This window comes from Colossoma macropomum, unplaced genomic scaffold (assembly GCF_904425465.1).
Source record: "Colossoma macropomum unplaced genomic scaffold, Colossoma_macropomum, whole genome shotgun sequence".
In the NCBI taxonomy this organism is placed as follows: domain Eukaryota; kingdom Metazoa; phylum Chordata; class Actinopteri; order Characiformes; family Serrasalmidae; genus Colossoma; species Colossoma macropomum.
The window spans coordinates 30,237,567-30,261,893 of record NW_023494794.1 but is presented as its reverse complement, the minus strand read 5'-3'; the positions used below and the strand labels follow the sequence as shown (position 1 = coordinate 30,261,893).

At 41.1% G+C, this 24,327-nt stretch overlaps 1 protein-coding gene across 1 annotated transcript; it reads right to left on the bottom strand.

Annotated features, from left to right (window-relative positions):
- Positions 1-2,502: 2,502 nt before the first annotated feature.
- On the bottom strand, positions 2,503-21,294 carry LOC118814933 (CTD nuclear envelope phosphatase 1A). Its single transcript, XM_036580831.1, has 8 exons — positions 20,588-21,294; positions 11,309-11,375; positions 11,107-11,225; positions 10,783-10,854; positions 9,029-9,145; positions 6,686-6,797; positions 5,213-5,297; positions 2,503-4,724 (listed from the first exon to the last, which is right to left on the bottom strand). The coding sequence occupies exons 1-8, from the start codon at positions 20,690-20,692 to the stop codon at positions 4,664-4,666; spliced, it is 738 nt and encodes a 245-aa protein (XP_036436724.1). The 5' UTR covers positions 20,693-21,294; the 3' UTR covers positions 2,503-4,663.
- Positions 21,295-24,327: the final 3,033 nt, after the last annotated feature.

Genomic DNA, 24,327 nt, shown 5'->3' with positions numbered 1-24,327 from the left:
TGGTTATAACCGACTATTCCATGTTGTTACATGCCTAGTATGAACAAGGCAATAAAGTGATAATTACATGTTATAAAGGAGATTCTTCAATATGAACTGAGCACCGCACAGACTCAGCAGCACACAGTGCTAACGCTAATGCTCCAGTGTTGAGTAATCACTCAGAAAAAGTGAGTATTTAGTCCTCCTGAAATGTAATAGGACCACATTACCTGCTCATCACCTCACTGAGCCAAATCACCTCAGCAGATTATTCCACTATCAGGACAGGCAATGATTGTTTTCAGCATCATTTCTTAAAAACAAGCAAGACGATCTATCAGTACAGCGAGATCATTTCACCAGATACAATTACTAAAACTGTCCAAGATAAATAATCTAACAACATACTCAAAATGAGGAATGTTATGGTTATTAGAAATCATCATTATTTGCAGCGTTAAAATGTAAAAATGTGCCTCCAGGGGCCCAAACACTTAAAAAAGAACCATGACCACGCACAGAACCATCTGCATGCTTAATAGTGAAATAGTTCTTCAGATTGATGGCGAATGTGTTGTACATGGTTCAAGGTAGTGCCAAGAAGGTCCTTCTATCATAACAAGCTTCATCACAGTAGCAGAACCCTTTTCGGTGCTATATAGAACCATATTGCTGTCGGAACAAAACCTTGTCTCTCCATTTTTGACGTTTTTCAGTTTTTGACACAGTTTGAAAATGCCTATTGCCCTTTATATTGTATGTAAATTTCATGATAAATGGACCAAAAGAACTGATCCAAAATGACTTGTAATAAAGTCTGGTTCCATTGATTTACATTAAAAGTACAGTATGTTTTTTCCTTCTCCTGTAAAGTTACCATTTTGGGAATACAAGGTTTTCTTCCGACAACAGCGACATACAACACATTCTCCATCAATCTGAAGAGCCACTTCACCATGTAAGCATGCAAAAGGTTCTCTGTGTGTTCATGGTTCTATATAGAACCACTGTCTTTATTAAAGAACTCTTAAAGAACCATCTTTTTAAAGAGTGCATGCCTGTCTGTTAGCTGGCGCCCCTGAATCACTATATCGGCTCCTCTGTATGGACAGTGTTAAGGACAGTGTTATGGACAGTGTTAAGGACAGTGTGTTCTGTGTTGCTGCTGTTGCACCAAAATTGGCTCGTTTGAATCAATACAGTGTGTTTATCTGTGTGTGAAGTGTTTGTTTAGAGAGCAGACTGTGTTTGACCGTCTCAGCGAATCAGAAACAGTCTGACGTTCGATCTACAGCTGGAAGGAAAAGTGGAGACGTCACCGTCCTCCAGTTATCGGGCAGTGTACTGTCACGGTCAGGCCCGTTTCCTGCCCTGAGTGGTCAGCAGTTGCTTAGATCCACAATTATGACTGTGTCAGTCACTCTATTGGCAGAAAAGTACACATGAACACAGAGTCGATGGCTTTGATTTGTTTTCGTTCTATTACTTTACCATTAGCATATATTAAATTTCTTTCTGGATCCGTTTTCATTCGTCCTGCTGGGCTGATCCACCGGCTGGTCCACCAGCTGCTACTGACTGAAACCACCAATATGGTTAAATACTGTATATAAAGAAAAACAGCACAGGAATCCACAATACCACAATCATAATACACTTCCTGTAGTGTATTACAGTCTGTCAGAGTGACTGTGTGGATCATATAAACATTATAGAGCTTTTTAAATGGAACAGTAGAAGCCATATCGCCCCCTACACTTCCTGTAGAGTATTACAGTCTGTCAGAGTGACTGTGTGGATCATATGAACATTATAGAGCTTTTTAAATGAAACAGTAGAAGCCATATCGCCCCCTACACTTCCTGTAGTGTATTACAGTCTGTCAGAGTGACTGTGTGGATCATATGAACATTATAGAGCTTTTTAAATGAAACAGTAGAAGCCATATCGCTCCCTACGCTTCCTGTAGTGTATTACAGTCACACATGTTGGTCAAATTGACTAATTTCAAAGTTTAAAAATACAGGAAAATTATTTAAAATAATTTTCTGGAGCCTGAAACCTTTTTTGCTGAACTTATGGCTTATTAGACCTGAAAGGGTCAGTCTGAGCCAGACTGTATTAATCAACATAATGATAAAAAAACATGCCAACAACGTTGAAAAAGTCTAGTGTCTAGTCTAGTTTTTGCTGATGTACAGAAAAAAATGAATCATTAAAAGTGAACCATGATCTGTAATGAGTGAAAAACGTGATAACACTAAGTATTGATTAAACTGACATTGAGATAAATTATGGAGAAAAATGTTTTTTTTAACTACTCTCTGATGGTTAAAGATGAAGCAGGTCGATCTGACCAGGGAATAATATTACTGGTCCTCACAGCTGAAGATAACAACAGGGTTAATTAAACAACACTGTGCTGTAATCAGTATCATTGACGACTGATCGTTGCAGTGCCGTCTAGTTAGACGTTTATAAGCTTTAAAAGCAAAAGCGACACAAGAAAAGCGGCAGATCCACGGTGACAAGAGTTTTTATTGGAAATACGCACAGACCTGAGGACCAGTGCGCTCAGACACTTCGCTTTGTACTGCTCAAACAGGCAGAGCTGTCCAGTACGATACGGGAGAGAGGGAGAGAGAGAGAGAGAGAGAGAGAGAGAGAGAGAGAGAGAGAGAGAGAGAGAGAGAATGAGAACGAATGCCGCATGATTGAAGGAAACGGTGGGCGGGAGATTTACTTTTCTGACCAATCAAATGAGTCCTCGGTACAAAAACGAAGAAAACAGAGAAAAGTAAGTGCGTCTTTGTCTTTTGCGTTCGGAGGGACTGAAACAGCTCAAAAACGCTTCCAGTTGTGAACGACTGTGAGATCCAATGGGACGAGAAACGGAAGCGAAGACGACAGCGTCTCCCGAAGAGTCCATACTGATCCGTCTCCATGACGACACTCCATGTTTTAGAGGACAAAAATAAAAAAATAAATCATAGTAATGAAGACAATCTCTCAATCATCCAGACTCGCCCTGAACAGGCCAGCACCTTTAGCTTAAATCAGCCGCGACCTGGAGAGGACACTGAACTGCTGAGGAGAATCGGCACTGAACTGTGCTGGACTGACGCCCTGCAGGCCCGGAGCCGGACTGAGCCGGACTCTGCTGGGTTAAATTAGGGTTAGATTGGTGGATTTTGCTGAGGTGGCTTTTCTGGATCATTCAGAACCACCAGAACTCAATACTGAAACAGATCAAACAGAACAGCCAGAAACACTCAGTTCATATGAGCTGATACCTGAGATGGCTGGGGTTAGAGAGAGGAGAGAAGGAGAGGAGGAGAAAAAGACAAGACAAAAGAGAAGATTGAATAAAAGGGAATAAAAGACAAGAATAGAAAAGGAGAGGAGAGGATAACAAGAAGAGACTAAAAAGGAAGAAAAAGAGAAGAAAAATGAAAATACGAGAGATACGAGGAGAAGATATGAGGAGAGGAGAGAAGGAGAGAGAGGAGGAGCAGGTGGGTGTTACTGTGTATTAGAGCTGCACGATACAGTGCTTGTTATCATGATATCAATCTGTACAATACTGATATTAAATATGTAAATAAGCTTTGTGCTGAGAGCGTCAGACCAATCAGAGACGCCCTCGGTGCGTGTGGATGAAATCAGGCTGGTCGCACGATCCGACGAATAATTAATAACGTTTACAGGTACGTATATCGCACATCGGTCTAATCGCGATGCTGCATTCTGTCTGAATCGTGCAGCTCTAATACCACAGACTGAACACTGATACTGCAGCTAAACTCAGGCTAATGTAGCCAAGAGGTAATGAAAGGCTATAGTCCACCAATTAGCATGGTGCTAACTGCATGCCTGAATCATCACACGCTCGCCTTAAACGTGTTCGCCAAGCTGGCGCTGTTCTCAAGCTTTCTGCTGGAATCCGCTCCACCTTAAAGCAGCACTGTAAAACACCCTGTTGCTAATTGGTGGGGTGTCTGCTTCCATTACCTGTTAGCTACATTCGCCTTTTAGCTCCTGTGCTAATGTGAAAATCAGATCTGCTATCGCTTTTAAGGTTTTAGATGAGCTTTAGCATCCTGCTCTTCATGTATACGACAATAAATGTACTTGAAAGTCCTGCAGAGTCAGAGAGAGAGAGGGATAAAGGACAGAGAGTGATGGAGGGATGAAAAGAGGGTAAAGATAAGTGCTATGACGATGAATGAAAAACTGATTTTTTACCAAATTTCTCTTCACAACAGAGGAGGAGACGTCCGAGAATAAAATCAACATGACGAAGGGAACGTTCTCCCGCACGTTTAACAGTTTTTACAGACTCACTCCGGTCATGCACGCCCCTGCGGGACTCACGCTGTAAGGCAGTTTCCAATCCGGACCAAAAAACAAAAAACAAAAACAACAAACAAAAACAAAAAAAATCAAAAAAGAAGAAAAAAGGAGAGCGAGAATAAAACAGCTGGCCTCTCCGCTCTGATTTCAGTCTGTGCGTCTCTCCTCTCCCTCCAGTCTGACTGGTGAAGTTCATCACGTGACCCAGAGGGTCGGCCGACCGTCAGAGTGGACAGTTCCAGCGGTGGAGAGGCTAACGGCTAGCGTGTTAGCGGAGGCTAAAACCAAAGGGGGCAGGTCCAGGACTGGGCTGGACCGGCTGGACCAATCACCAGAGCCGGTGCTGGTGCAGATTTCTACTGAGGACGGAGCGGACGTCCGAGGTAAACCTGCACAGGGAGGGAAAGAGAGAGAGCGAGCATTAGTGCATTAGTACCTTGGACGTCCAATGTGGGTGTTTCTGATAAAGTGGCCAGTGAGTGGAAGCGCAAGGTGGGTGTTTCTAATAAAGTGGCCAGTGAGTGGACACACAGATGGGGGGTTTCTAATAAAGTGGCCAGTGAGTGGAAGCACAAGGTGGGTGTTTCTAATAAAGTGGCCAGTTAGTGGAAGCATAAGGTGGGTGTTTCTAGTAAAGAGGCCAGTTAGTGGACGCACAAGGTGGGTGTTTCTAATAAAGTGGCCAGTTAGTGGAAGCATAAGGCGGGTGTTTCTAATAAAGTGGCCAGTTCATGGACGCACAAAGTGGGTGTTTCTAATAAACAGTTTCTATAAATGGTGTTTTCATGTTTACAGCACTCCAGTAACTTCCATCCCTTTGAAAAATAATTACTCAGTAATAGGTCTAATTGCCCCAGTGCATGCTGGGATTCAGTACCTCAGAGCGTCCAGCATGGGCAGCAGGTTCAGCAGGGCCGTATCGCTGGGGTCACTGAACCACGACTTTATAGGTATTGCATTATCTGTGCAGAGAGCAAACTCAGTCAGATTAACTCAGGACATTTCAGACAGACACAGTGCAGATTTTACAGGGGTTACAATCAGCATTTTCTGGAGTTATTAAATACGATTTTCTTGGACGTTTTTGAAGTACATTGGAGATATAAATAATAAGTAATCTCTCAAGTCAGGCGTTATTTTCTCTCACGTTTCATTTAGCTCTGAATATACCAACAGCGGGCACAGATTTGACCCAATGTTCAGCACATTTTCTCTAATAACAATAATAATGATAATAATAATAATAATAATAATAATAATACACAATGTATCTAATTATTTACAGTTATTATTAGTTATCCTGCAGAACACAGTTTATTCATTTACTAACAGCTAATCACTACAAGCTTCATATTAAAGGGTCAGTTTTCCAGCAGATTAGTTTATCCAGTAGGTAGGTGTTTCTAATAAAGTGGCCAGTTAGTGGAAGCACAAGGTGAGTGTTTCTAATAAAGTGGCCAGTTAGTGGAAGCACAAGGTGGGTGTTTCTTATAAAGTGGCCAGTTAGTGGAAGCACAAGGTGGGTGTTTCTTATAAAGTGGCCAGTTAGTGGAAGCACAAGGTGGGTGTTTCTAACTATTAAAGGGCCCATCTCATGAAAAAAACATTTTATTTAAATAAGAGAGTTTGTGCATAAAAACTGTCAAGGTTTAAAAATATACTGTTCACTCAGTCCATACAGTCCATACATGGCAACTTCTGCTTAAGTGATGTCGAGTGTTTCAGCACAGACTGCGAGGCACAAAGTAGGCAAGCTCAATTACATATATCCGTCTTAAAGGCACAGCCTGTTTAACTGTAAAGGATGGAGAGAAGTTGGAAAATGTCATGTAACACTAATAATGACTGTTTTTGGTACATAAAAACACACAAACCTGGACTTTACCTCTGTGGAAACAATCAAATACCACAGAAGTGTAGGATATGGGCCCTTTAACGTCGTATCTCTACACTGAAATGTAGAACCCATCTGTCACGATGTTATTATTGTGGTAGGAAGCGCTGAATAAAACAGTGGCCCAGCAGGGAAACTGTATCACGTCCTGTTTAGTTAAACTGTGGGATTCTGACTTTATTTTGAGGTTTTAGTTTCCTCTGAATTAACTCTTTCACCGACTCTGAGACTGACAGCCTCAGCAGCTGAAGGAAACATCGGAAACTTCAGCCATCACTTTTGGAAGAGTTTACATAATTTGATGTAATGTGGAGCCCCCTTTGGTGGAAACATGTAATTACAACTGACTGATGGATTTGTTCATGGCTATTGGACTTCAGTTAAAAAATCCTTTTGCTTCCATTACTTGCGTCCTGTAGAGTGTCTGTGTGAACGCTCAGGTATGCTGCAGTGTACCTGGATGACTGCGGTAGGCTCCAGGTGAGTTATCCAGGATGACTATACTAGAGAGGTCGCTGTGCACTACTGAAAGGTCCTTAATGTAACTGCCCAGATCCAGCGTACAGTGCTGTAAACACAAAAAGTTACAGTAAATCAGAATAAAATACACTTTCATACATCACAGTGAAGACTTCAGAGAAGCTCACAGCAGCCATGCTTACATGCAGCCTGATAATCTGTTATTAATCCAACTAACAGCTCACTGGGAATAGAATACATCCATGTAAACACCTAAACTGGAATAGTCTAGTCCGATTGAGGCCATTCAGAATACAGTGTCTATCTGATTGATCGAGGTGGGTAATCCTGTAAATAATCCGTTAAATAGAAGAATAATATCCGTGTAAACGCCTGTATCTGATTACATTCCCTATCGGAAAGTTTAAGTCCGTTCTGATCATGTTCACCGCGTCAGTGAAAGTTTATACCGTTCAACATGGCGGAGCAGAAACTGGTCTGCAGAGGAGACGAAGTTTATGCTCTGATCTTTAAAAGACGGCGGTGGGACGGACGTCCAGCTTATGTGTCTCAGAACACGACGTCTTCCTCTCAGCCTTCTTTAATAAGGACATGTGAAGGACGTTTTCCTGAGTCTGACATCATTTTAAAGCAGTTAAAAACACAAGCACTGCTCACTGCTGCTCATCTCACTCTGACTGGACTCACGTGATGCTGGTTGTCATGGTAACGTCTACATTAAGCGGTTCTCTACGTGTGCGTGTAATTTTGGATCTGATTACTTGTAGTGAGCATGTAAACAGAGATTTTCATCAGATTGTTGAGTAGAGTGAGAATAAACACCTCAGAGTCTGAATCTATAATGTGAATGAATTTAATCAGATTGGAGAAAATCTTTGCATGTAAACACAGACAGTGTTTAAACAAAAACAAAAGCATAAAACCGTAAAAACATAAGACAAAATAAAAAAACTGGATGCTGATGTCCCTTGCTGAATGGATCGATGATTACCTGTGTGAACTGTAAGTGGACAGGGGTTAAGCCCAGTCCTGTCTGGGAAACCGAGCCAAAAAGCACAATAAAGGCAAAAAAAATCCTATAAAGCAAAGTTTGAATCCAGATTCCGGTTTGAATTCACTGGTAGTTGACTGAATTGTTAATTGGCCACCCAGTGCCACCCACCAGCATTAAGACCTCTGCATGTGTGCCCTTCCATTACATCAGTTTCAGAAAACTAACGAGCATTAATTATCCACAAACTGCCAAACAGCTTTTTGTTTATTTTAAGGCTTCAATCAAGTTCAGCAGTTTGGTGTAAAGCAGTTTTTGAGTGATCGTATAAAAGCCGTTCACTGACAATGAGTGTGTTTACATGCACTCAATAATCCGATCATAATCAGATTTCTGCAGTTATCCAATTAGTGAAGAGGTCATGTAAACACCATACTCCGATCTAGAAACCTGATTAAGAAATCCAATAAAGAGGCTGGATTTTAGCTCAATAATCAGACGGTGGATGTCGCGAGATGCAGCAAAACTCTGTTGGAGCGGCGCTGAAACCAAACACGAAATAAAGGATTTGAATATTCTTGATCTTCTAGATGATGTTTGTTCCTATTTTCAGGTAAAGCGGCGCGACGTTACCTTTACGTCACGTCTTCTTCTGTGAGTTTATTGGCTGGTTGCAAAGCAGAAATCTGATTACTGTCTGACTCATGTAGACCTGGAGTTTCCCATTATCTGATTACTCAAGTACATGTAAACGCGTTGATCGGATTCCTGATAAAATCAGATTTTCTGCAGTTATCGGATTACTGAATGCATGTAAACACACTCAGTAATTATTCACATTCATTTTAAGTCGACGGTTATAGAGACGCAGGCTGTGTTGGATTCTGCCCAAAAGCAGTGAGCCGTATGCAGAGTGTGACCAACACTAATGTCTCCAGTCCACCAAAGAGACCCAGACGAAGTTCTCCGTGACTACTTCTGCATTCCAAAACGCAGCGTGGCGACTTCAGGAGGACGTAACCACGGACATTCACAGGCTGGATCTTTTAATAGCACTGGATTTGGCCTTTCTGTACACTGAAAACCGCAAAATTAAAGGAATCTGTCCAAATGCTGCAGCTGTCAGTGTAGCACTGAAGTCACACCAGCTCCCTCTGCTGGTCATGAAGTGGGTTTGCTGACTGTGTCTGTTCTAGTAAAGTTAAATTACTTGCGTAACGTACATAACTTTATAAATTACATAACATACAACACATATAACGTTAAAACAGTAACTCAGGCTACGTTCACATTACGTCTCACTGCTCAAATCAAAGCAGTGCTGTTACCTGTCTGTAGTATCTGCGTTTGAGGATGCCCCTGTTGTTGTCCAGTTTATCTGCCACAGCGGAGCCGTAGATTTCCATACTGGCCGTAAACACGACCAGCTCGTACCACTGACTCACCTGCACAAAACACACACCGAAGTCAGCTCAGACACTCAGACACACAGACACACACACACACACACACCTGTACAATAGATCAGAGCACTGAGAACTGCAGAGGCTCAGATTTCAACCACAGCTTAATTCAGACACGACCAGAAAAACCACCATCAGCACAAACTCCCAGCTGGAACCATTAGCCCCGCCCCCAGATCAGCTATAGGCTAAAATCTGACCAATCACAATCACTGATGCATGGAACAAAGACCCTGTTAGCAGAGCTTCAATAAAACACCTATTACTCTATAACACTATAACAAAAACAATAACAACCAAGATTACTACTAAACATATTTCAATAACTAATTTCATCTTATTACTATTACGAACATATTACTACATAAATCTCTGCTTTTTAATTAACTGCTACAAATACAATAATCACACATTAATTCATTTTCTCATTACTGGATGAACTACTGTTATTACTAAACATTTACCACTTATAACCACTAATATTAAACTGTTTATGTAATTACTATAAATAATACATGAATTATTAATTTAGTATTTTTCTACCTCCTTCTAGAACTAAATAAATGTTCTGTTTCTTTAACCTGCAATAAATGACTTCTATTACTTTTCTAACCATATTAACATATAAAAAGCACAGACTTTGGAACGTCTACCTGACACTATTAAGAATGGTCTTACCTAAGAACGCGTCAAAAAGTGACATTTTAAGATTTTTAAGGACAGTTGACTTTTTGCTTTCTTTTCCATAACTTTTATGATTAACTTTCAAGAACACATGATATTTTATTTTATATTTGGTTCTACATTGTTTAACTATTGGTTTGCTGCGCTTTGGGTTTAAAAAAAGCATGTTATAAATGTGTTATTACTATTACTACTGTTATTACTACATTTCTAATAACAGCATGGGGTCAGATGTACACACGTGTCCAGTTTATGATCTCTTCTGCATTTGAACTGAAAAGTGAAAGATCTTGATTCCTAAAAAGGTTCATAAAGTTTACTGACAGTGAAATAAAACTCTGCCCCCATGTGGACTGAAATGGAAGTGCTGGGTCTGTTTGTCCAGCTGTATGTTAGTATGTGCTGTTCGCTCCACGAGTCACAGAGATTAAATAAACACTCTGAGCTCATAAACACGCTAACATTAGCAGTAAAGAGCACCGAACAATCACAGACACGCTGCACTGTAAACGCTGATATAGCTCTGCTTTGTTTACACGACTCACTCACAGAGTGAATATCAACACCACAAACAAACACGGATTAATAAATAAATACGAGTAAATAAACAAAGAAAATGACTTATTATCACAGACTGAACACATACAGTACGGTGAAAAAGTTCATCTGAGGACGTGACCTGTAAAGCTGTTTATCCGGGGGGGCAACTGTTCATTTGTTTACAAAAACACTAACATTAGAATAAATACAAATAAAACACTGATTGTTCTGCCCTCTCCTCGTCCAGTATTCACGGTTACCTGGCCCACCTGGTCTAATTAATTGAATGTAAATAAATGTAAATTCTCTCACAAAAAAAGAAAAAAAAATTGAACACAAGCGGAACTGGACCCTAAGACTTTTGCACAGTTTCGTAAATTTACAGAGACACTTACCACTTCTAAGAAGAAATCGACGTGTGGCCTTTTATGGACAAAGAACCTCACTGGATGTTTATCTATTACCACCTAAACACAGAGTGAGAAAATACAATCATTAAAATGGGCAAAGCACAGTAATATTAGAGCTTTTTAAATGAAACAGTAGAAACCATATCGCCCCCTACACTTCCTGTAGTGTATTACAGTCTGTCAGAGTGACTGTGTGGATCATATGAACATTATAGAGCTTTTTAAATGAAACAGTAAAAGCCATATCGCCCCCTACACTTCCTGTAGTGTATTACAGTCAGTCAGAGTGACTGGGCTTAGTGTGTGTACCTTCAATATGAAGTCTGGCGGTGTTCCAGGTCTCACTGTAGGCCTCAGCACTCCATCGTGGTGAGAGTGGATCAGAGTTTCGTCCAGATCCAACACGAGGATCTTCCTCTTTACTGCATCTGCACAAACAGGACAAACACAGTCAGCAGCCGTTTGAGTGAGGGAAATTTCTAGATTTCTAGAGTGAGAAGGTTTAACTCACTAAGTCTGTTTCGAGATGCAGGAGACAAAGGTAACAGATCATAACGAACTGTCTGATACTGGATTATCTGTGGAGAGAAAAAGAGAGAGATTATTATCGTGATAATGATGTCACAATACAATACACTTTTCTGAACATACAGTGTTTATCATCAGTACTTGACACTGACCAGCTGCATGTTTCATTATAAAGAGAGCAAAATTAGTCCTGTTTAACTGGATTTACTGCAACATAGTTTATGAAAGTTTGAATAATGTTCTTGGTAGTATTTTTTAAAATGTAGCACTACTGGTTCTTTCTGCTCTGTTGTAACTGATAAAATGTGTTAAAGAATAATATCGTGGCATATCATGTACCGTGAAAATTTCCTGAAAAAGTATCATAATATTACACTTTTTCCATATCGCCCACCTGTAATTATTAATTCTACAAAACTAATAACAGCTATGTATATAGTACCTTGCTGACACTAAAATGCAGCTTTATTGATAAAGAAACAAATATAAACAAGCATAACAAAGCAAAGGAGAATAGAAACAAAGAACGAAAACACAGGAAAATAATACAAAAAAGACTAATTATGGTCTTAATTAACAGTAAACGTGAAAAAAAGAACTTAAAAATGAAAATAAAGTAGGACCAGATTAATTAAAAATTAAGTAACCAAACAAATCCAAATAAAACATTGCAAAATAATACATCACATAAAATTAGATGGAATTACAACAGCTGAAAAAGAAAAACATCCCCTTTATTTCTTAATAAAATGAAAGATAAAAGTCCCAGGGGCATCACCGAACATCCCGGTTCACAACACAGAACCGTTCACCTGCATTTTAACCCTAACTGACATGCATAATGTCAACACACCAATAATTTAAAGAGATAAGCTGAATTTTCCACCAAATTAACAGAACTTTTCTTTCTTCCACCAAAAGGAAATAATCAATCAATCAGTCATATAAAAATGGACAAAAGTACAGAGCAAAATCAGGCATTAGATTAATCTGATGCACAAAACTGAAACTCTTTTCTTATTTTAACGTTCCGTTCCGCCTTAAATGGTGCAGCAGTTACATTCTGGCGCCTCAGGCTGCGTTGAAAGGCCATAATGGAACATATTTTTATGTTTATGTAAGTCGTCTTTATGCGAGACTCAGCTGCTCGTCTGCTGTGGCAGCTGGGAAACAAGCTGGCAGTACGAGACAGCTTGGACAGGCTTGGCTGCCGTTCTAGCGCCCCCTGCTGTAACATTTAGAATGCAGCTCTCGCTCGCGCTGCGTTATAAAATGCGAAACCCTGTCTGCGTAACTCAAACTCTGCGTTCATGTCCTTGCGTGAGGTACGTTTTCAGGCCTCAGACTCGGCATGTCGGACCCATCAAGCTCCGCGCGGCCACATTGGATGGAACCGACGCTTTACTTTGAAAAAGAATGGGATACATTGCAGCGCATTGACATGCTGGAACAGTGTAAACACAGCATCAGGTGGACCATTTAAGGTGGAACAGAGCGTTTCAGTAGGAAGCTGATGTGCGTTTGAGGTGAGTGTGTGATTTAGGGACGCAGTTAGCACCATGCTAATTGGTGGGGTATAAGCTTCCATTACTCGTTAGCCTCGTAGTTCCACTGGCTGACGGACTACATTTCAGGTAAGGTGGGAGAAACTGAGGGGGCTTTGATTTTTTTTCTGAACTATCGCTTTAAAACCCTCAGACTGACCCGGCTGAGCTGCGTCCTTAACCGTCACACAGATTAGACGGAGGATCCCTGGAAGTCTGGAACATTCCCAACACCCCCACCACCCCCACCAGGCTCATATTACCCTCATGTACCGAGTGCACTCGGTCACTTCAGACACTCGCTACACATGCAGACGTCCCTTTCTACTGTACTCACTGTCTGCACTCTGAGCCCTTAACTTCTCTTTATGCTGATTTGAATACAAAGGTTTTGTGGCTGATTCAGATTTTAAAATTCTAATAACCGATAATATTGACTCATATTTGACCCAATGACTGTCAAAACGCATTTACAACCAGCTCTTTTCATTTATTAATGAACTTCATGCAAGCAGCAGGAGGACACTAGTATTCCCACACATTAACATAACTGAACTGACATTAAAGGGCCCATATCGTGATAAAAGTGAACAGTGATCAGTTTAACGTGTCACTGTTAAAGTTTCAAAACGTCCCCAGTCTGCGCAGTCTGTGAAGCCTTGGCTGCAAAAGCAGCTCTTTCTGTATTCGCTGTTTATGTGATGTCACAAAAACCAGCGTACTTACATATATCCACCACAGTTTAGCCCCACCCACTCACACTGAAGTTATAAAGGTTTCAGCTCGGACTGCTTTTCGAACAAGGCACAACACAGGGCAGCCAATCAGAACAGAGCTCATTTACATATATCAGTCTTAAAGGTGCAGTCTGTTTAAAAAGTGGTCATGTGAAAATGAATTAAGACTAGTTGTGGTGAACTAACGTTATAGGTGGACGCTCACCTTAACGCAGAATACGAAGAAAACGCAGCATATGGGCCCTTTAACACCACAGTTACTGTACTAATGTAGATGAGCTTGTTGTGCTGAGCTGAGCCACAGAACATCCTCAGAGTGCAGAGTCAGGCTTAGATAAGCTACACCGGACCGTAAACTTCGTCCCCTATTCTGTTCTTTATTACTGGATTGATAAGAGTTTTGTAACCAAATTAAAGACGACAAACTACAAAGACAATTTTCTGTGTTTATTTTAATCTAATAAAGATTAGGGTTCAGCTCACACACTGTCACTGTGTTTACTCTCCATCTGCTTTCTGCTTCAGAGTTAGAGACCGTCACAAAATTACAGGGGAAAAGGTGTTTCTGTTAAAACAACAATAATAACAATAATTATTGTTATTTTTATTATTATTGATATATTATAAATAATAGTAACAAGCTATGTTATACTTGTTTAACCATTTATCAGCACAGGCCTAACGATAATTTTATATTTCACTTTTAATGTTGTACTAATGTCCTAATGTAGTTACCCAGAATTATTTGTAGTTCTGTTTTGTGATAATTTTATTTTTATTATTGATCAGAAAGTTTTCTGACTGCTAGTCTGTAGCAAAGTGGGCGGGGCTTATGCTAGGGACACACCCACACTCAGCGCTTTTTCCCCTGAAGAGTTTATAAATGGTAGGCCAGTGGTTCTGAGTCCGGTCCACACGGCCCCCAGCCCGTCCACAAATTTACTTCACACCCGTGTGCTGCACGTTGGGCTGGAGCAAAACCGTGGACTGTCTGCAGTCGCTGAGGAGCGGACTGAGGACCAGCCTGCAGAGCAGTGAGAGTTTATGGGTTTACTTCATTAGTGGGGCTGAAAAAGTTCTAGTGGAAGACGTTTATTTATCTGAGCCAAACCAGCCTGTAGAACAGAACCAGAGCTCGGTTCAGAAAACAAACAGAAACCCGACTCTGAAAGTACAGTGTTGTTACAGATCTGTCAACCAATATATTGATCAGGCTGTGATGAAAAGGAACCACACAGTCTGCTCGACCGCAGTAGTGCAGTAAGTCCAGTATGAAGCAGACACAGTTACAGACTCCGCGCCCCCCAGCCCCCCCGCCCCCCAGCACTACAGTACTATTTATATCCCCCCGAATCAGCTGTCAGGGGCCGACTGAGTAAGAGGAGAGTCTTCAAGGAGACTCAGCACTAAAACGCAGGGACAAAGTCACGGCTGGCCTCGAGCTGGTTAACGCCAGGATCGTGAATCGCTGACAGAGCACGCTTAGGGCTAACATCTTAGCTGGTGGCTAGCTCACTGGCTAAAGGGTAATAAATTAGCTTGTGGCTAGCTTGTTAGCTTTGGGGTAACACTGCAGTTCATTGTTTCTCATGAACTGTAAGCTCAGTCTAATAGCATGTTAGCTCCTGGCTAGCTTGTTAGCTCAGGGGTAACAGTAGCTAGTTCATTAGCTTGAACTGATAACGTATTAGCTTGCGGCGGCCTCGTTACCCCTGAGCGCTATAAATCACGGCCTATGTTTGTGTTTCTGTGCTGCTAATAAACCTAGAAAGGTCTGAAATCAGACTAAACTAAATGTATGGTGTTTAATTCTCTAATAAACTGGAAACATTACAACTGCAAAAAAACGAGTTGGCACCAAGAAGACGAGAAAGAAGAAGCTAATTAAGGAAGATGAGGACGTATCCGAGCAGGTGGGCGCTGAGAAACGGCGACCTTGACTTACTCAACTAGCAGTCGTGGGCTGGAGGTTAGGGAACCAGCCCTGTGACCGGAAGGTCGCCGGTTCGATCCCCTGAGCCGACAGTACGTGACTGAAGTGCCCTTGAGTAAGGCACCTAAGCCCCAACTGCTCCCCGGGCGCTGTGGATAGGGCTGCCCACCACTGCGGGCAAGTGTACTCACTGCCCCCTACTGTGTGTGTTCACTAGTGTGTATGTGGTGCTTTCGTTAGTTTGTAGCACGTTGAGAGCCATGACTGTGTAGGGCTGAACGATCTGGGTAAAACATCTAATCGCGATTTTTCTGACTAATATCACGACTGCGATTTAAATTGCGATTATTTTCTATCAATTAAGGTTCAGACCCGTTTTTTTTGCCAGGAAGACCAGAATATCCACTGTTTCTGGCATGAGGCTCAACCCCTGAATGTAGTGCGCTGGAGTGCCAGTAAGTTGTGGTTATGAGGTCACAAAACATGGGTGTTCGGTTGACACTGATTGGTCTAACTCATCTACAGGTGGTTCACAAGCTCTGTGGTGCAGCCACTTAAAACTTATGACGTTTTTGATTATGCAGGCTGTAGTTTTAAAAAATTGCTGTTTGTGGTTTGAAAATTCTATCAAATTGTGATTTTGATATAAAAATGACCTCATGATTGGACACATTTAAGATAAAATTAAAAACTGGGGAAAACTTTTAACTTTAGTGAGAGCGACCTCGGCAATCTCAGTGCAGCATTTCGTTGTTTTCAGAACAAAATCTCCAAAATGGTGACTTTACAGGAGAAGGAAAAACCTTCTTTACTTTTAATGTAAGTCAGTGGAACCAGACTTTCATCCAAACCCCCTTTTACCCTGTTCTTCAGTGGTCAGGACCCCCATGGACCCTCACAGAGCAGGTACTATTTGGGTGGTGGGTCATTCTCAGCCCTGCAGTAACACTGACGTGGTGGTGGTGTGTTAGTGTGTGTTGCGCTGGTCCGAGTGGATCAGACACAGCAGTGCTGCTGGAGTTTTTAAACACTGTGTCCACTCACTGTCCACTCTATTAGACACTCCTACCTTGTCGGTCCACCTTGTAGATGTAAAGTCAGAGACGATAGCTCATCTGCTGCTGCACAGTTTGTGTTGGTCATCCTCTAGTCCTTCATCAGTGGTCACAGGACGCTGTTGGCTGGATATTTTTGGTTGGTGGACTATTCTCAGTCCAGCAGTGACACTGAGGTGTTTAAAAACTCCAGCAGCACTGCTGTGTCTGATCCACTCAGACCAGCGCAACACACACTAACACACCACCACCACGTCAGTGTTACTGCAGGGCTGAGAATGACCCACCACCCAAATAGTACCTGCTCTGTGAGGGTCCATGGGGGTCCTGACCACTGAAGAACAGGGTAAAAGCGGGCTAACAAAGTATCAGAGAAACAGATGGACTACAGTCTGTAACTGTAGAACTACAAAGTGCACCTATATAGTAAGTGGAGCTGATAAACTGGACAACGAGTGTAGAAACAAGGAGGTGGTCATAATGTTATCAGTGTATAGTTGTAGTTTAAGGTGGGCTGGTCTACGTCATGTACTCCGGATCTAAGTCCCCCAGCACTACCTTATGGTCAAGAGAACATGATTCAAACTTGCGCAACCAAATAAAAGTCACCAATAATCAGATCATTAGTGCTCATGTTTTAATAGACGCCAATAAAACCATTATAAACGTCAGGATCTGCAACAAACGACGTACCGTGCAGCGTTTGGAAAGACGTGCCAATGTGAGAAAACTGCAAACTCATGTTTAGAACCAAAAACAGAACAGAATTAAGCAACAATGAGATTTAACAAGAGTTCCAGCCAGAACTGAGCAGAAATCCCTCCATCACGTCAGAGCTGCTTACATAAACACACACCAACAGCTGAGGGTTGTTCAGACTCAGAACGGCCCTTATCTAGACCCTCACTCACTGCAATCAGTACACACACACACGCAGAACCTACAGGCTGTAGAACAGCAGCAGGAGGAGAAGTGTCTCCACTGAAGGTGAATCCATCAGAGCGGAGCAGCTGAACTGTGGGTGATCTACCAGCTCTGTTTCACAACACGCAACAGCATCAAAGCCAGAGCCACAAATCTGCAGCCGTTCTAGATACGTGCAGCTCACATCACAGTCTGAAACAGCCCGACTGCACGGTTCACAGCTAGAACAATCAGTAAAGCAATCAGACAGTAAAAAGTGTCAAAGTTAACAAGTTAACAAAGCGTTAATCAGACGATATTCACTGACATCGCGATACTTACTCACAATACGCTTTGCTAAGCATATCGTGGGTATCGTCAGTACACTCTTTAAAAAGATGGTTCTTCAAGGGTTCTTTAAGAAAATCATTCTATGTAGAATCATGAACACCCAAATAACCCTTTGCATCATGAAAGGGTTCTTCAGATTGATGGAAAACGTGCTGTAGGGTTCTGCTATTGTTACGATGACACCCTTTTTGGTGCTATAAAGAACGCTTTTCAAAATGCTTCTATATAGAACCATATAAAACACATTCTACGTCAATCTGAAGAAGGATTTCATGATGCAAAAGAACCTTTAATTATGCAAAGGGTTCTTTCAGTGTTCATGGTTCTACACACACACACACACACACACACACACACACACACACACATATGTATATATACATGTGTGTGTATATATACACCTACATACACACACACACACACACACACACACATATGTATATATACATGTGTGTGTATATATACACCTACATACACACACACACACACACACACACACACATATGTATATATACATGTGTGTGTATATATACACCTACATACACACACACACACACACACACACACATACATATGTATATATACATGTGTGTGTATATATACACCTACATACACACACACACACACACGATTAGAGCGATTTATAAAATATATTCACAAGTAATATTTATTTTATTTTTAAATATATTTCTATAAAGCTGTGATTTTCACCTCAACAGTTTCTGTATCTCTGTTGATGTATTAGTGTGTATAAACCATTCGAGCGACGCTCAGCTGTAGTAACAATTTCAACACAACACTGACAGAACTGTTTGTGTTCGTGCTCAGGTCAGTAAGACCCACAGGAGTCCAGAGTCCAGGAGAAATACCGGACCATAAAACAGCCCTGCGACACAAACACGGTCAGCACGTCTCTACACACACAGCTGAACCGGGGGGAAGGTTCTGATGTCGATCTCTGACACAGAGGGTGAAGGATTCGGCTACAATAGCCATTTTAATGGAGCCATGGACCAGAATTTGGCCTACAATACAGCATTGATACAAGACTGAGAAATATTCCCAAACAAAAACACCTACAGTTATATTACAGAGACAGTGCTGGACTCTATGATCATCTATAACAGTTTCTGCTCTGTTTAACATTCCTGTACTGCTGTTTTGGAGTGATCTATAATATAAGTACACAGAGCTGGGCAATGAGACAACATTTATCATTATTGTGATGAATTACATCACACCATGCTTTTCTGAGTGTACTGTGGATATCAACAGTACTCAAAAACACTCGTCAACTGTATGTTTGATTAAAATAGAGTCCATTCAATTTGGATTTAGTGCAGCCCAGGGTGAAATGTTGAATTATGGCTGGGCAATATGACAATATATACTGCTTTTGTGAAAATTACATCACAATATAAAATGTAATACCCTTTTCTGAACCTACTGTGTATATCACCAGTACTTGTATCATAAAGAGAACAAAATTTGTCCAGTTTAACTGGATTTAGTGCCAAATACTGATTAAAAATCACAGTGTTCACAGTTTACAATGTAGCACTACTGGCTCCTTTTTCTCCGATCAGACGTCTGAAAAAATAAATATCGTGCCATATTGTGTATGAAGTATCACGATATTGTACTTATGCCATACTGTCCACCTTTATAATGAATGAAAATAACTGAATTCATAATTTTGATAGTATTTTTAATAGGCTCACTTTGTCTGTTCTAACATCAGATGTGAATAAAATAAAATATCGTGTATCATAAAAAACATCCTTAAATATCGTGATTATATTATGCCATATCGCCCACCTCTACGTGTACAGTATTCTCTAGTGAACTACAGTAAATGTTGGCACTCTTATAAGAATCCTGTAAAAAGTATCGGACGATTGCTGTAGATCATTTATGTATGGATTTACATCAAGATAGTTTTAAAACAGGACTCAGCAGAGTCGTCTCGAAGGGCTCTTCACTGGAGAACCTGAACTTGATGCGCCTACACGGTGCCGTCAGAGCTCCTGGTGGAAATATTACATGTGTAGAGGGCTGAAAGGTATCATATTTATAACTGTATTCAAGTTAATCTAGAAAGAATATGATTTAAAATACTACTGTGAGTCACTGAAGGTAATATTAAAGAAAAATTGATTCAGAGTGGTTTGGTGCGTTCAGATGTCTTTACAGTGGTGGTGATGGGAACCAGGGGTCGCCATGACTACAACACAGATATAGACATTTTATTTACTATCCAGAACCACCAGTGAACCTACACGAGTCTTCTGAGTTTATATGGAGTGTTGATGATGGAAAATAGTGGAAAATCTGAAATAATAAGTTTTCTTTGGGGACTATTTTGCCTCACAGCGCCCTGCATGTATCCCTCCACCATGAATGGAGTTTAAGTTCTCTAAACTATCATAAAACAGTGTCTCAGTCATCAGGCAGTGAATTCATAACCATTTCATGTAGGAACTTTCTGTGAGGGAGCTTTTAGAGGTGGACGTCTGGTTCCTATCACCACCACCACAGAACTTTAGGGAAATAAGTAGAATTCCCCTTTTAATTTGATGTATAACTAAATGATATACAGCACTTTCACCTCTGATACAGAAGTAAACTACATTTTTACTCGAGTAACATTTTCCACACTCAGTGAAGAGGTTCTACTTTTCCTCCAGCCCTGATCCTGATACCGGTCCGCTGTGTTCTGTGTCTGTCTGGTGGGCTCACCGTTCTGAGATGCTTCCTGAGGATGTAGAGGATGAAACCCCAGATTCTGCTCGCCACTCCGAGGAAAGTGCGGATCCCCAGCAGACACTGGCGTGTCTTCAACATGCTGGCAGCCGAGGACCTGCTCTGGACAAGGGGACAGCACACCGGGACCGCTCCCGTCCCGGTTAAAGTCTCGGTTAAAGACGGGAAAACAGCTGTTGCTAAAGCGGCCAGCTCACCGCTTCCTCTCCTCTCGGCTAACGGAGCAGCCCGGGCTCAGAGTCCCGCAGCCTCCGCGCTGGACCAACCGGAGGCGGTGATCAGCTTCCAACGCCGAAAAGTCTGTTAAAAACCGGCTGTAAAATCGGTCATTTCTCTTACCGAGCGGGATCTGAAAGCGGAGCCACGCAAACAGCGCCGTATTAACGGCCGCTAGCCGACCTAAGCTATGCTAAGCTAATACGAACACTGGAGGGAGCCAGTTAAGCCAGGCTAATTAGCTTAGCTTAGCGTGTTTTCTGTTAGCCGCTAGCGCGGCTCGTCCGGCTGCCCCTGTTAGCGCCTCTCGGCCGCGCCGTCCGGACAGAAGAGCTCCAGAAAACGGACTGTATCCGAGCCCGCCAAAAGCTCGTGGAAAGCTCCGTGAGTTGAGGTGCAGCAGAAGCGCCTGTCCACCGCCGCCGAGCTGCATCAGAGCAGCGAAACCCGGGCAGAACTGCGGGCCGCCATCGGCACTCCAGCTGCGTCACTTCCGCACAGCCACCAACGCGGCAGCTGCGGAGAGAGTTAATTTTAAAGAGGAGCTCCAACAACTGTCCGACTCAAACTGTCCAGCTCATACTGTCCAGCTCAAACAAACAGTCCGACTCAAACTGTCCGACTCAAACTGTCCAGCTCATACTGTCCAGCTCAAACTGTCCGACTCAAACTGTCCAGCTCATACTGTCCAGCTCAAACAAACAGTCCGACTCAAACTGTCCGACTCAAACTGTCACGACTCAAACTGTCCGACACTCAAACTGTCCGACTCATACTGTCCGACTCAAACTGTCCAACACTCAAACTGTCACAACTCAAACTGTCCGACTCAAACTGTCACAACTCAAACTGTCCGACTCAAACTGTCACAACTCAAACTGTCCGACTCAAACTGTCTGACTCAACTGTCCGACTCAAACTGTCCAGCTCAAACTGTCACAACTCAAACTGTCCAACTCGAACTGTCCCAACTCGAACTGTCTGACTCAAACTGTCACAACTCAAACTGTCCAACTCGAACTGTCCCAACTCGAACTGTCTGACTCAAACTGTCACAACTCAAACTGTCCGACTCAAACTGTCCGACTCAACTGTCCGACTCAAACTGTCCAGCTCAAACTGTCACAACTCGAACTGTCCGACTCGAACTGTCCGACTCGAACTGTCACAACTCAAACTGTCCGACTCAACTGTCCGACTCAAACTGTCCGACTCAAACTGTCACAACTCAAACTGTCTGACTCAAACTGTCACAACTCAAACTGTCACAACTCAAACCTTTAATCATGACCACTGCAAATTACGGAGCCACTAACGGGACACGGTGATTATTTTTTAATAACGCGTGACCACAAATTAACATATTAAGGCCACGAGTTGCTATATTAATTTGTTGTCTCAGTATATTAATTTTGGCCTCAATATAGTAACTCGTGGCCTCAATATATTTATTTATGGCCTGAGTATGGTAAATTGTGGCCTCAATATAGTAACTCATGGCTTCAGTATAAGCTGTGGCTTCAATATAGTAACTTGTAGCCTGAATATATTGATTTGTCTAGTAATTCAGGCCTCAGTGTATAAATTTATGGCCTGAGTAATTTGTGGCCTCAATATAGTAACTCATGGCCTCAATATAGTAATTAGTTTATTCAGTAAATTAATTTGTGGCCACAGCTTATTAAAAAATAATCACTACGTCATCTTAGGGACTCTGTAGCAAAGCTATCAAAATTTGAGAAATAATAAACTTTGCACACACACATTGTAAAATAAAATATCACAATATTAGAGGACATATTCTCTATACACAATATTTATAGTTTTATATTATATTTAGTATAATAGTTTTTTCTGAGTCAGAACAGAGAAAAAATCACCAGCAGTGCCACATTTATCAAAATACAATGATGTTTATGTCCACTGATCCATATAATGATGTAATGTGAGGTAAGTGATCACGCTTACATTAAATATAATCATATTTTCCACACCATTTTCCAGAATGGTGTAATAATAGTTGTCTGAAAGTGTCAGGCTGAACTCCACTGTGCTGTGCTCAAGTTTATAATATTTTACTTTTTTATTATGTTTTATAATAATGTTATAATGAACTGAGAATGAAAACATTAATGTACTAACATTAATACCAGGCACAGTCACAGCACTCCTTATTTTTGCTGTGTGGATGGACTCACAACCTTATCGCATCAAAGCGAATTTTGAATTGTGTGAATCTGTATATCTGAATACGTCCTTTTGTACAAACGGTCTGTGTGAGGCGATGCAAAAGAGCTGAATCGATTTTCCTAATAAATAAAGACAACATTCTCCAACAGGATATTCTGAATGTATGTAGTTCCAGTCCACAGAATGTATTCATATGTGTTCATATTCAAGCGTACAAAGCAAACTTTCTAGAAGATCTGAAACACACATATTAACGGGCTGTATGAGTTATGACTGGTTATCATATAGAACCATGTTAAAATTGAAATGAATATTGATGATTCTACAATTAAAGAAATGTAAAAAAATTCAGACAAGTTGTTAATATTTTATTTTGAATGTACGCTCAGTTCAAGTCTTCCCATTTGAAAACAATTCTTCACTCTTATTCTTTATATTCCTTTTCAAATGTGAAGCATCTGAGAATGAAAATTACATTGACACAGCGAATACGACTGAAGTCCTTTATCAGTGTTTGTGAAACGTACAGTAAACGTTACAGGGCCTGTTAGAGGGCTTTTATTTTGAAATAACGTACAACCGCACATTAATATGTATACTAACAAACATTTCGACTTATAACACAAAAAGAAAATTAACCAACCTCTAAATCCACTCAAAGAAGGGAAAAAGTTATTTCCAAGTTTTTAACAAAATTTCAACTGAAGTCTCGTCAAACCTCAAATGTATTTGTGTATGAATTCTTTGCTCTGTGTTTCTGAGATCTCGGGTTTGTAGAAATTTGTAGGTTTTACTCGTTTTTGTGGGAAACACTCGCTCTAAGGACGCGACCTGTCAGCTAGTTGGCGAAAACTCAAAACTTTAATTTTGAAATTTGCTGCTAAAGGCCAATAAAGCCCGCCTTCGTCTCTCGCTGATAGGTGGACGGCTTGTGAGGAAGAACTGGTAGCCAATCAGAGCGCAGGAAGAGATCCTGCCAGCCAATCGCAGCTCGGGAGAGGCGGGAAAAGTCTAAATACGGGCGGGAAAAATAATTTCGCTGTATTTATTTACATGAACAGTTTCTGTCTGATATATATCATTAATATTATGATTTAATTATAGAAACGTCTAATTAGCCATGTAAGTATTTTTAAAAATAAAAATAACTGTGATTTCGTGGTTTGCAAAGCTGTTTGCTTTCTTTCTGTACAGAACTTCCAGCCAGCTAATGCTAACTTGTCAATATGTGACATAAAGACCTGTTTCTGTAAAGTGTGAATGATTATAAATTTAATATTTAATTTATGTAATCTTCATTAATGTTTCAC